At 43.8% G+C, this 12,855-nt stretch overlaps 1 protein-coding gene across 3 annotated transcripts; it reads right to left on the bottom strand.

The window, feature by feature from the left end:
• Positions 1 to 4,899: 4,899 nt before the first annotated feature.
• Positions 4,900 to 10,075, bottom strand: LOC109573441 (olfactory receptor 1E2-like). Of its 3 annotated transcripts, none has more exons than XM_070772836.1 (3): positions 9,507 to 10,075; positions 7,226 to 7,385; positions 4,900 to 6,223 (listed from the first exon to the last, which is right to left on the bottom strand). In XM_070772836.1, the coding sequence occupies exon 3, from the start codon at positions 6,205 to 6,207 to the stop codon at positions 5,263 to 5,265; it is 945 nt and encodes a 314-aa protein (XP_070628937.1). In that variant the 5' UTR covers positions 6,208 to 6,223; positions 7,226 to 7,385; positions 9,507 to 10,075; the 3' UTR covers positions 4,900 to 5,262. The 3 variants fall into 3 exon arrangements, with proteins under 3 accessions (XP_070628937.1, XP_070628936.1, XP_019836223.2); XM_070772835.1 differs by having other exon boundaries at positions 7,226 to 7,390; XM_019980664.2 differs by lacking the exon at positions 7,226 to 7,385 and having other exon boundaries at positions 9,507 to 10,074.
• Between the last annotated feature and the right edge of the window lie 2,780 nt (positions 10,076 to 12,855).

Consider the following 12,855-nt stretch of genomic DNA (forward strand, 5'->3'; position numbering starts at 1 on the left):
CAGATAGGCCATTACAGAGTATTGAGTATAGTTCCCTGTGCTATACCTTAGGTTCTTATTAGTTATCTATTATATATATATAATATATATTATATGTAGTAGGGTGTATATGTCAATCTCAATCTTTGGAACAACCTCTTAATTTATCTCCCTGCTTCCATACTTGAAACCATCTACATCGGTATCTTTCATCATAGTGAGCATTCTAAGATGAAAAATGGATGACCATTCTCCATAAAGTCTTTGTGGATTCCCGTTGCTTTTAACATAAAGGCAAATTCCTCAAAGGCAAATTCCCTTCAAAAAGTGACTCATGACCTGACCCTTGCCTAACTCCGAAACTCCATCTGGCCCCACAACTGTGCTCACATTTCACTCTCCAGCAAAGCTGGACTAAACACAACACTCTGCTCCAACACTTTGCACTCACTGTTCCTCTTCCCTAGAGTTCTCTCCCTTCTGCTCCCTCTTTTCCCATGGCTTCCCGTATTCGCCTTTCACATATGTTTCATGTCATTTGCCCTGCAAACCCTCCCTATCTCCCACAGGCCAGAGGAGAATGCACTGCTATGTTCCCAAGCATCCTTCTTGTCCCCACAGCACTCCAGGACAATGGGATCATTTCTCTATGGCTGCCTTCTTCACCGGATTATAAACTACACGTAGGAAAGGGTCACGTCTGCCTTCACAGCCGCCACAGAGGCAGCACCCAGCCCAGTGCCTGGATACAGATGGTGTTTCATAAATATCCATTGGTCGTGTTTCAGGTTGTGATGTGCATTCCTCCAGCTTTAAAGCCAGCAAAACTCCTTTTAAGTTAGAATCACTACTCTTACTAACTCCTCCCAGGACAGAAACTCACCACCTTCAACCATTTAGCACTAAATTTGACCATGTGTTACAAAATGTATGGAGCAATGTTGCCCCCATGGTATTTATTCTTGTACCTCAGACACACTGTATGAATGCTCAGTCTCTTGTTCGTGTCCAACTCTTTTTGATCCCATGGACTGTAACTCGTCAGACTCCTCTGCCCGTGGGATTTCCCAGGCAAGAATACTGGAGCGGATTGCCATTTCCTTCTCCAAGGGAATCTTCCCAACCCAGGGATCGAACCCGAATCTCCTGCATCCCCTGTGATGGCAGGCAGATTCTTTACCACTAAGCTACCTGAGAAGCCCTTTCAAACACACTACTATTACACGGATACAGATGATATAGATAAAAGAGACATATGCATGTATATGGATAGATATAGATAAAATTCGCTACTGAATCTGTTTCTCTGGAGAAACCTAACACTCCATAGTGCACCTCAAAGTGGACAAAAAAGCAGAGGAGGAGCATCATTACTTGTGGGAAGCTCTTTCATTAAAGACATAACTGAATCCAACAGCTGGGATTTCACCCCTTGATGCTGGCTGATCCAGCTACGTCAGCAGGTTTTCACCTAGATATTACATAGAGGCAAAACACTGGGAAGAGACACCTGGTTTCTCAGAGTTTGTCTCCTTGGTAAATGAGCAGGACCTCATTTGTGTGACTAGGGATCACATCTGTATTAAGAGTGTGACTAGCGATCACAAACCAGAGACAGGACTTGGAGATGTTGTCACCGATGGTACCATGAGCCTCTCACCTTCTTCACCAGTTAAGTCAGTAGTTTTCAGCCAGAACTGCACTTAAGGAAATCTAGGGTAACACTTCTTAAATTTAATATCCCTGAAAAATCTCCTAGGAGTGCTTGTAAAACACTGATTTCAATACAGTAGGCTTGCTTCTGCATTCTAATCAGCACCCAGGTAATGCCCCTCCTCAGTCCATGGGCTTCACAATGAGTAGCAAGACTATATGACACTGTTAAAAATAAAGATCACTGGACCCCTGAGATAAATATAATCACAATCTTTGAGAGGAACCCCATACACAGTTCTTAAAGCTCCAAGATAATTCTAAAATAAAACATGGGTTCAGAAGTATGGCATTAATACTTACCTCAAGAGTTGTTAGTACACTGAAATTACACAACATTGTGGGAATAAATGACGTGGTAAGAAATACATAAGAATGTTGTCATTAATAAAAATAGATTATAACATGTGAACCTTAATAAAAACTTCTCAAATGTAGTGAAGTTTTGGGAAGCAGAGGGGTGGAAAAGGAAAGCATTACCATACTTGAAAAACTCCTGGAGAGTACTGAACAACCTGAAAAATCAAGACTTTCAGGTTGGAAAAACCCTAACAGACCAGCTTATTTACTCTCTGCCCAGCTTACCCAGTGTGAGAGGACTGTGACCCGAGATCCTGCTTCTCCTTATTCACTAAGGCATGTGAGATAACAGCCTGTAAAATCATCTCTGGCATCTAGAAAATCCTATCCACCTCTCCCATTCTGCACATTCTTGGGCCAAACGGGCCCTGGATCCCAGAGGAGTCTGGGTCCTGGAGGAGCTCATTAAAGACAAAGTAATTACTCAAGGCCTCTCTAGGACACCACTTCCCATGGTGGCTCAGATGATAAAAATCGGCTTGCAATGCAGGAGACCCAGGTTCAGTCCCTGGGTCAGGAAGATCCCCTGGAGAAGGGAATGGCAACACATCCAGTATTCTTGCCTGGAGAATCCCATGGACAGAGGAACCTGGTGGGCTACAGTCCGTGGGGTGACAAAGAATCAGGCATGACTGAGCGATTAACACTTTCACTTTCTCTAGGACAAATGCTCTCAGGGTCCTGGAGCAATGACTGATTACAATCACTGATCACACCTGACTATACTTTGGGGGAAGGTGAGGATGGAGAGAAGCTCATACACGAAAGCTTAATCACTACCTGTTTAGGGAATGGACATGGGACACTTTCTCTAGGACAAATGCTCTCAGGGTCCTGGAGCAATGACTGATTACAATCACTGATCACACCTGACTATACTTTGGGGGAAGGTGAGGATGGAGAGAAGCTCATACATGAAAGCTTAATCACTACCTGTTTAGGGAATGGACATGGGACACTTGTGGTTGGAGCCTACATTTCCAGAGGTAAAAGAGGATGGTTTGTAAAGTCATAAAACAAGCAGGAACCATCTGATCAGATCAGATCAGATCTGTCGCTCAGTCGTGTCCGACTCTTTGCAACCCCATGAATCGCAGCACGCCAGGCCTCTCTGTCCATCACCAACTCCTGAAGTTCACTGAGACTCACATTCATCAAGTCAGTGATGCCATCCAGCCATCTCATCCTCTGTCGTCCCCTTCTCCTTCTGCCCCCAATCCCTCCCAGCATCAGAGTATTTTCCAATGAGATAGTACCCTAAAAATTCTGAGGAGTGCAACAGGCTGTTTTCTGTGGGCAACAAGAAAGCTTCAGTGGTTTGAGTAAAGTGCCAAGAAAGACATTGGTTTCTTGGGTTTTCTGTTTTTGTTTTCTGACCATTCTGGGCAGCATGTGAGATCTTAGTTCCCTGACCAGGGATCAATCCAGCACTCCCTGAAGTGAAAACTCAGTGTCTTAAGCGCTAGACTGCCAGGGAAGTCCCAAGACACATATTTTGGAAAGATTCTCAAGGTGGAAGAATCTCTCAGTAAAACACCATTTCCCATAAATGACCTGTAGCTAACTAGGAGTAGTTACCTACATGACACAACCATATGCAGATATATAGGAAGTACTAGAGTAAGAGACAAGAGAAGCACTCCCTGATCATATTCAATTCTTCCTCAAATCAAGATAGAAAAGAAAACCCAGTGTGAATCCCACTGAAGTACTTCTGCCTTCTTACCTCTGTGGGAACACATACTGGCACCTGCCACCTCCATCGTCTCTAATACTCCCCAGATGTGTCAGAATACCTCCTAGATTCCAGTTCTTCCTGCTGCTACAGTTATCTATGGCCACAAAGCCATAATTAACTTCTTTTTGCCTGTGCTGGGTCTTCATGGCTGTGTCTAGGCTACTCTCTCGTTGTGGGGTTGGGCTTCTCATTGCGGTGGCCTCTCTTGTTGCAGAGCACAGGCTCTTGGTGCACAGGCCTTAGTAGTTGTGGCTCATGGGCTTAGCTGCCCTAGGGCATGACAGAGGAGCCTGGTGAGCTAAAGTCCACGGGGTCAAAAAAGAGTAAAGATGACCTAAAGGCTAAACCGCAACAACAAAGATGAACTAAACTATCAAAGGAGATAGTAAAGTAGCAAAGAGATAGAAAGCTCAGTTGAGGTTCAGGGCAGGTCAAGAAGACACTGGAGACATAAGATCAGAGGAAAGAAGGTTAAGAGACAGAATAATGCAAAGCCTTGCTCAAGAACAGATAAATAAATATCTATATTCAACAATTAAAAGTCCAGGTTACAGGAGGTAAGCAGGGGAGAATTTTGAATTTTAAATAGTGTTGACCTCGAGGACACAGTATTATATGATGCATATTTTTTGTTACTTTTTCAAAAAACATGATAAGTTAATTGTTTAAAAAAGGGACACAGACACTGAAGAAAAGGTTCTCCTCTCCACCTTTATGTGGCAGACCTGGGTTCAAAGTGGCCTTCCTGGGAGCATGGCATGGCCCGGATGGCGGCCTCACACATCCAAAAGGGCCAGGTTTAGGAAGGGACCGCTGGCCCAGGAATTTGCTGCCACAGCGGCACGCAGTGGGCAAGGAGGCAGCACATCCCAAATTAATGCAGTTTACAAGCTATCACAGCTGTGCTGTTTCCTTTAGTCTCCTCCGAATTTTCAAATGGGAGGATGATAAAAGTAACTAATTGGGAGTTGTCTGGCTCAGTAAATATTTGTATCCTACTGTGGGCCCAGGTTCTGCAGTTTCAGTCTCTTCATTCATGGAGGGTCTGTCCAAGGTGGTGGATCAAGGGCAGAGGGGAGAGGGTGTGTCAACAAGTAAATGAGTAAACGCTCAGTAAATAATAGTGTTTATTTCAGCAGTAAATCAAACATTGTAAACACTAATGGGAAAAAAGGTGGAAGGAGGGCACAAAGATTAATTGGAAATTTAAAAATGAAGCTTCTTTGAGTAACCTGGAGAGAAAAAAGGAGAAAGATCCGGGAAGGAGGTCACTGACATCCCCTTTCCAAGTCCTACTACACACCTCCGCTGTACCTCTTTTACTTATTGGACAATATCCTACTAAGTCATTGTAAAAAAAAAAAGACCATTGAAAACAGAAATCTGGGTTAATATCCCAATATTGATATCAATATACCTACTAAATAAAATTGTGTAGAAATCCCATCTTTATCATCATCTGAACTTTATAGTCATAGAGAGAAGGCATTTTTCTTTTTGCAAAAGACTCTTCCCAGAGCTCCCTTCATGTCTCTGTTTCTCAGGCTGTAGATGAAGGGGTTCAGCATGGGGGCCACCACAGTGTACATCATAGACATGACAGTCTCCTTAACAGTGGAATTATGAGCTGATGGGCATAAATAGAGACCTATAATTGTCCCATAGAAGAGAGACACCACGGTGAGGTGGGAGCCACAGGTGGAGAAGGCTTTGCAGATGCCCTTGGCAGAAGGGACCTTGAGGATGGAGGACACAATTCGTGCATAAGACATGATGATGAGTAGGAATGGGATGATGATAATGAGCCCTCCGATGAAAAATATCACCAGCTCATTAATTTGAGTGTCAGAGCAGGACAGCTTCAGCAGAGCAGACAAATCACAGAAAAAGTGGGGGATCACATTGTCTTCACAAAAATGCAGCCTGGCCATGAGCAGGGTGTGCAACATGGCATGGAACGTGGTCAGCATCCAGGGCAGCAAAACCAGGAAGAGACAGAGCCTGGGGCTCATGATGGTGGTGTAGTGCAGGGGGAAGCAGATGGCCACGTAGCGGTCATAGGCCATGGCCACAAGGAGGAAGTCCCCCAGGTCTGCAAAGAACAGGAAGAAGTACATTTGTGTCAGGCAGCCAGCATAGGGGATGGACAGGTCTTGGCTCTGCATGTTCTGCAGCAACTTGGGCATTGTGACAGAGGAGAAGCAGAGGTCAGAGAAAGACAGGTTACTGAGAAACAAATACATGGGTGTGTGGAGGTGGGGGTCCAGGCAAATGAGGACGAGGATGAGAAGGTTCCCCAGGATGGTGGTAATGTACATGGCCAGGAACAGGGCGTAGAACAGGTTCTGATGCTCTGACTTGATGGGCAGTCCCAGAAGGAGGAACTCTAAGATAGTAGTTTGATTCCTTCCTGTCATGCTCTGTCTTCAGTATCTTTAGGAAGAAGTAATAGCGTCCTTGAAAACCTGAATTTCACAATGAACTTATTTCTATGATAAACTGGCTCTTAAATGCTTTGTAAAATTATTTTATATTTTTCTCATCACAATAATTACAATATTTACAGGACCCCAATTCTCTATAATCAGAATCTCTATCATTGGATATGACTTATTCATTTCTCTTTAACACAAAACAACATTCCAACTTTCCTAAAACATTTTTATCCCTTAGCTTCTGAGACACATAGTACATTGGTTTTTCCCATACTTGCCTGGTCAGACATCCTCAATACTCTACTGGCTTCTGTTTTGTTTCTATCTTCAACTTGATTGATGTTCCAGGGTTTTTTCCTAAAACCTGTTCTCTTATAATTTTATATACCATCAGAAAAGGGCTTCCCAGCTGGTGCTAGTGGTAAGGAACCTGCCTGCCAATGCAGAGACAGTGGAGCCTGGAGGGTTACAGTCCATGGGGTTGCAGATTTGGACGAGATTGAAGCGACTTAGCACACATGCACCAAGAAAAACTCATCTACTTCAATGGCTTGATTACCATTTAAACTTCAGTTGTAGAAGTCTCTCTAAACCATAAAATAATATACTCAATTGCTTGAATATTCTCTCTGCTTGGATGTATTACAGGATAATACAGGATGTATTATATCTCCCTGCCTGTAATACAGATTCCAAAAGAAACACGATATCCCTTTGTGCCTCTCGTGATTCCCTCCTCCTCAGGTCTTCCACATCCCAGAAAAAGACTTCCAGGTTATCCAGATTAAAACATGAAAGTCTTCTTTCATTTCCTCCTTTCTGTTATCAATACCCAACATCTGTCAACAAGATCTAGAAATTCTTTCTCCTTCCTTCACTCCTTATCCACACTTCACCACCTTAGATCAGTTTGACATCACATCTTATTTACACTATTGGAACCTCCTTTAAAAAATGTTATTGTGCTAGTTTCAGGTGTGCAGCAAAGTGAATCACTTACGTGTGTGTCTGTTTCCAACTCTTCGCAACCCCATGGACTGCGGCCTGGCAGACTCCTCTGACCATGGTATTTTCCAAGCAAGAATACTGGAGTGGGTTGCCATTTCCTACTCCTGGGGATCTTCCCGACTCATGCATCAAACCCACATATCTTGCGTCCCCTGCACTGGCAGGCAGAATCAGTTACATCTATACATACATCCACTCTTTTTTTTATTCTTTTCCCAGATAGGCCATTACAGAGTCTTGAGTATAGTTCCCTGGGCTTTACAGTAGGTTCTTATTAGTTATCTATTTTATATATAGTAGGATATATATCACCTTAATCATTGGAACAACCTTAATCTTAATGTCAATCTTAATCTTTGGAACAACCTCTTAATTCATCTCCCTGCTTCCATACTTGAAATCCATCAGTATCCTTTATCATAGTAGACATTTGAAGATGAAGAACGGGTAACCATTCTCCATAAAGTCTTTGTGGATTCCCATTGCTTTTAACATAAAGGCAAATTCCTTAAAGGCAAATTCCCTTCAAAAAGTGACTCATGACCCGACCCTTGCCTAACTCCGAAACTCCATCTGGCCCCACAACTGTACTCACGTTTCATTCTCCAGCAAAGCTGGACTTAAACACAACACTCTGCTCCAGCACTTTGTACTCACTGTTCCTCTTCCCTAGAGTTCTCTCCCTTCTGCTCCCTCTTTTCCCATGAGTTCCCGGATTTGTCCTTCACATACATTTCATGTCATTTGCCCTGCAAACCCTCCCTAGCTCCCCCAGACCAGAGGAGAATGCACTGCTATGTTTCCAAGCATCCTTCTTGTCCCCACGGCACTCCAGGACAATGGGATCATTTCTCTATAGCTGCCTTCTTCACCGGATTATAAACTCCACGTAGGAAAAGGTCATGTCATGTCACAGCTGCCCCAGAGGCAGCACCCGGCCCAGTGCCTGTATACAGGTGGAGTTTCATAAATATCCATTGGTTCTGCTTCAGGTTGCGCTGTGCTTTCCTCCAAATTTAAGCCAGCAAAACGCCTTTTTTTTTTTTTTTTAACTTTACTATATTGTATTGGTTTTGCCATATATCAACATGAATCCACCACAGGTAAAATCATTACTCTTACTAATTCCTCCCAGGACAGAAACTCACCACCTTCAACCATTTAGCACTAAATTTGACCCTGTATACAAAATGTATGGAGTAATGTTGTCCCCATGGTATTTATTCTTGTACCTCAGACACACTGTATGAATGCTCAGTCTCTTGTTTGTGTCCAACTCTTTGTGATCCCATGGACTGTAACTCGTCAGACTCCTCTGCCCGTGGGATTTCCCAGGCAAGAATACTGGAGTGGGTTGCCATTTCCTTCTCCAAGGGAATCTTCCCAACCCAGGGATCGAACCCATATCTCCTGCATCCCCCGCACTGGCAGGCAGATTCTTTGCCACTAAGCTACCTGAGAAGCCCTTTCAAACACACTACTATTACACTGATACAGATGATATAGATAAAAGAGACATATGCATGTATATGGATAGATATAGATAAAATTCGCTACTGAATTTTTTTCTCTGGAGAAACCTAACACTCCATAGTGCACCTCAAAGTGGACAAAAAAGCAGAGGAGGAGCATCATTACTTGTGGGAAGCTCTTTCATTAAAGACATAACTGAATCCAACAGCTGGGATTTCACCCCTTGATGCTGGCTGATCCAGCTACGTCAGCAGGTTTTCACCTGGATATTACATAGAGGCAAAACACTGGGAAGAGACACCTGGATTCTCAGAGTTTTGTTTCCCTGGCAAAAGAGCAGGACCCCATTTGTGTGACTAGGGATCACATCTGTATTAAGAGTGTGACTAGCGATCCCAAACCAGGACTTGGGGATGTTGTCACTGAAGGTGCCATGAGCCTCTCACCTTCTTCACCAGTTAAGTCAGTAGTTTTCAGCCAGAACTGCACTTAAGGATCTAGGGCAACGCTTCTTAAATTTAATATCCCTGAAAAATCTCCTAGGAGTGCTTGTAAAACACTGATTTCGATACAGTAGGCTTGCTTCTGCATTCTAATCAGCACCCAGGTAATGCCCCTCCTCAGTCCATGGGCTTCACAATGAGTAGCAATTCTATATGACACTGTTAAAAATAAAGATCACTGGACCTCTGAGATAAATATAATCACAGTCTTTGAGAGGAAGCCCATACACAGTTCTTAAAGCTCCAAGGTAATTCTAAAATAAAACAAGGGTTCAGAAGTATGGCACTAATACTTACCTCAAGAGTTGTTAGTACACTGAAATTACACAATGTTCTGGGAATAAATGACCCGGTAAGGAATACATAAAAATATTGTCATTAATAAAAATAGATTACAACATGTGAACCTTAATAAAAACTTCTCAAATGTAGTGAAGTTTTGGGAAGCAGAGGGGTGGAAAAGGAAAGCATTACCATACTTGAAAAACTCTCCTGGAGAACACCACACAACCTGAAAAATCAAGGCTCTCAGGGCAGAAAAACCCTAACAGACCTGCTTATTTACTCTCTGCCCAGCTTACCCAGTGTGAGAGGACTGTGACCCGAGATCCTGCTCCCCTTTATTCACTAAGGCATGTGAGATAACAGCCTGTAAAGTCATCTCTGGCATCTGGAAAATCCTATCCACCTCTCCCATTCTGCTCATCCTTGGGCCAAACGGGCCCTGGATCCCAGAGGAGTCTGGGTCCTGGAGGAGCTCATTAAAGACAAAGTAATTACTCAAGGCCTCTCTAGGACACCACTTCCCATGGTGGCTCAGATGGTAAAAATCGGCTTGCAATGCAGGAGACCCAGGTTCGATCCCTGGGTCAGGAAGATCCCCTGGAGAAGGGAATGGCAACACACTCCAGTATTCTTGCCTGGAGAATCCCATGGACAGAGGAACCTCGTGGGCTACAGTCCATGGGGTGACAAAGAATCATGCACGACTGAGCGATTAACACTTTCACTTTCTCTAGGACAAATGCTCTCAGGGTCCTGGAGCAATGACTGATTACAATCACTGATCACACCTGACTACTCTTTGGGGGAAGGTGAGGATGGAGAGAAGCTCATACATGAAAGCTTAATCACTGACTGTTTAGGGAATGGACATGGGACACCTGTGGTTGGAGCCTACATTTCCAGAGGTAAAAGAGGATGGTTTGTGAAGTCATAAAACAAGCAGGAACCATCTAGTAGTACCCTAAAAATTCTGAGGAGTGTAACAGGCAGTTTTCTGTGAGCAACAAGAAAGCCTCAGTGGTTTGAGTAAAGTGCCAAGAAAGACATTGGTTTCTTGGGTTTTCTGTTTTTGTTTTCTGACCATTCTGGGCTGCATGTGAGATCTTAGTTCCCTGACCAGGGATCAGTCCAGCACTCCCTGAAGTGAAAACTCAGTGTCTTAAGCGCTAGACTGCCAGGGAAGTCCCAAGACACATATTTTGGAAAGATTCTCAAGGTGGAAGAATCTCTCAGTAAAACACCATTTCCCATAAATGACCTGTAGCTAACTAGGAGTAGTTACCTACATGACACAACCATATGCAGATATATAGGAAGTACTAGAGTAAGAGACAAGAGAAACACTCCCTGATCATATTCAATTCTTCCTCAAATCAAGATAGAAAAGGAAACCCAGTGTGAATCCCACTGAAGTACTTCTGCCTTCTTACCTCTGTGGGAAAACATACTGGCACCTGCCACCTCCATCGTCTCTAATACTCCCCAGATGTGTCAGAATACCTCCTAGTTTCCAGCTCTTCCTGCTGCTGCAGTTATCTATGGCCACAAAGCCATAATTAACTTTTTTGTGGCTGTGCTGGGTCTTCGTCGCTGTGTGTGGGCTTTTCTGTAGTTGCCGGGAACAGGAGTTACCCTCCAGCTCTGGGGTGTGGGCTTCTCGTTTGGTGGCCTCTCTCGTTGCAGAGCACAGGCTCTTTGTGCACAGGCCTAAGTAGTTGTGGCTCACGGGCTTAGTTGCCCTAAGGCATGACAGAGGAGCCTGGTGAGCTAAAGTCCACGGGGTCAAAAAAGAGTAAACACGACTTAATGACTAAACAACAACAAAGATGAACTGAACTATCAAAGGAGATAGAAAGTTCACCTGAGGTTCAGGGTAGGTCTAGAAGACACTGGAGAAAGCAGAGAATTAGATATAGTTTCATGTGGGTGGCCCCACTGCCTAAGAGTAATTGGGGCAGCGGCTTTATTAGCACCTGAGGCTTTAAAAATAATTAATTTTCGAAACCTTCTTGTACTGACTTCTCATGATGTGAGTGGAATATTAAATTCTAAGGTTAATATTTGGATGACAGACAGTAGGCTTTTTAAGTATCAGTCATCGTTGTTAGAAGGACCAGTAACTAAGCTTAAAGTTTGTGGAAATGTAAATCCTGCCACTTTCCTTCCTGAGAAGGAAAATGAAACACCTGATCACGATTGTTCTCAATTCCTAACTTTAAACCATGCAGCTCGGGAGGATCTAAAGGATACCCCATTAGACAATCCTGACATGGAAATGTTAGGTAGGTAGAATAGGGAAAAGGAGTCCAAAATGGTGGTGGCTAAAAGACAAGGAAGGTCAAAGGGAGGTCCAAGGACCAGAGTGAAGACTTCGGGCAGAACAAACAGCACTCCTGGCTAAGCCCAATTTGCGTAGGGCAGGCCCAGGTGGAGGAAAAAAACATATAAAAGGAGGAGCCAAAGCGCTTTCTCTCGGACTCTCTCTCCCGCGTGCGTGCGCTCTTTTCTTTCTCTCTCTCTTTCTCCCATTCTCCTGCTATCTTATAAATAAAAATGGAGCTGTAACACTGATTTGCCTAAGAGCTGTAGCACGGTTTGTCCAAGACCCAAGAGCTGTGACGTGCCGAGGGCTTTAATGTCCGTCGCTCCAAGTCTTTGTTGTGACGAGACAAAGAACCGAGGAACATACACTCGCGTAACAGAAATATTTACAGATGGCAGTTCTTTTGTTCGGGATGGAAAGCGTAAAGCAGGTTACGCTGTAGTGACTGCTGAACAGGATTTGGAAGCAAAATCTCTCCCCCAGGGAACCAGTGCTCAGTTAGCGGAGCTTGTGGCCCTGACCCGAGCTCTAGAGTTAAGCAAAGGGCAGCGGATGGGCCTGATAATCTATGTGAGTCTACTTCTGCTGACTCCAAATATCCTGAGTCTGCTGTTGGATCCTCAAGACAATGTCTTCCTGTCCTGGGCTCATTCCTATGCTGCATTCCACAATTGGTCTAACTGCTGGGTCTGCAGAGCGCTCCCCTCTTCATCAGTGGAAGGCTTCCCGGTGGTGGACAGCCCCACTTCAAGGAAAAGACTTTCTCCAAGTCTGTGAATACCTTGGACAACAATCACATGCGATGCCTCTTCTTCATCTGATGACATTTACCAACCCTAAAATGGACTGGTGCAACACTTTGTACTTTAACTATGGACATAATGTGACTTTTAATTTCAATTTTAACTTGGTTTAATGACTATGTTGCCTGCATCTGTAATTGTATAACTGGATTTGTTCCTAGCCGCATGAAAGCTTTTAAGTTACAAATGATTGCTCAAATTCCTGCTACTGTTGCAACTTCCTCCAGCTACTATT

The sequence above is a fragment of the Bos indicus genome, chromosome 19 (genome assembly GCF_029378745.1).
Source record: "Bos indicus isolate NIAB-ARS_2022 breed Sahiwal x Tharparkar chromosome 19, NIAB-ARS_B.indTharparkar_mat_pri_1.0, whole genome shotgun sequence".
Classification (NCBI taxonomy): Eukaryota; Metazoa; Chordata; class Mammalia; order Artiodactyla; family Bovidae; genus Bos; species Bos indicus.

What these genes read in the sequence shown, in the direction of transcription:
- LOC109573441 (XM_070772836.1), bottom strand. Translation starts at nt 6,207, where the DNA reads ATGACAGGAAGGAATCAAACTACTATCTTAGAGTTCCTCCTTCTGGGA.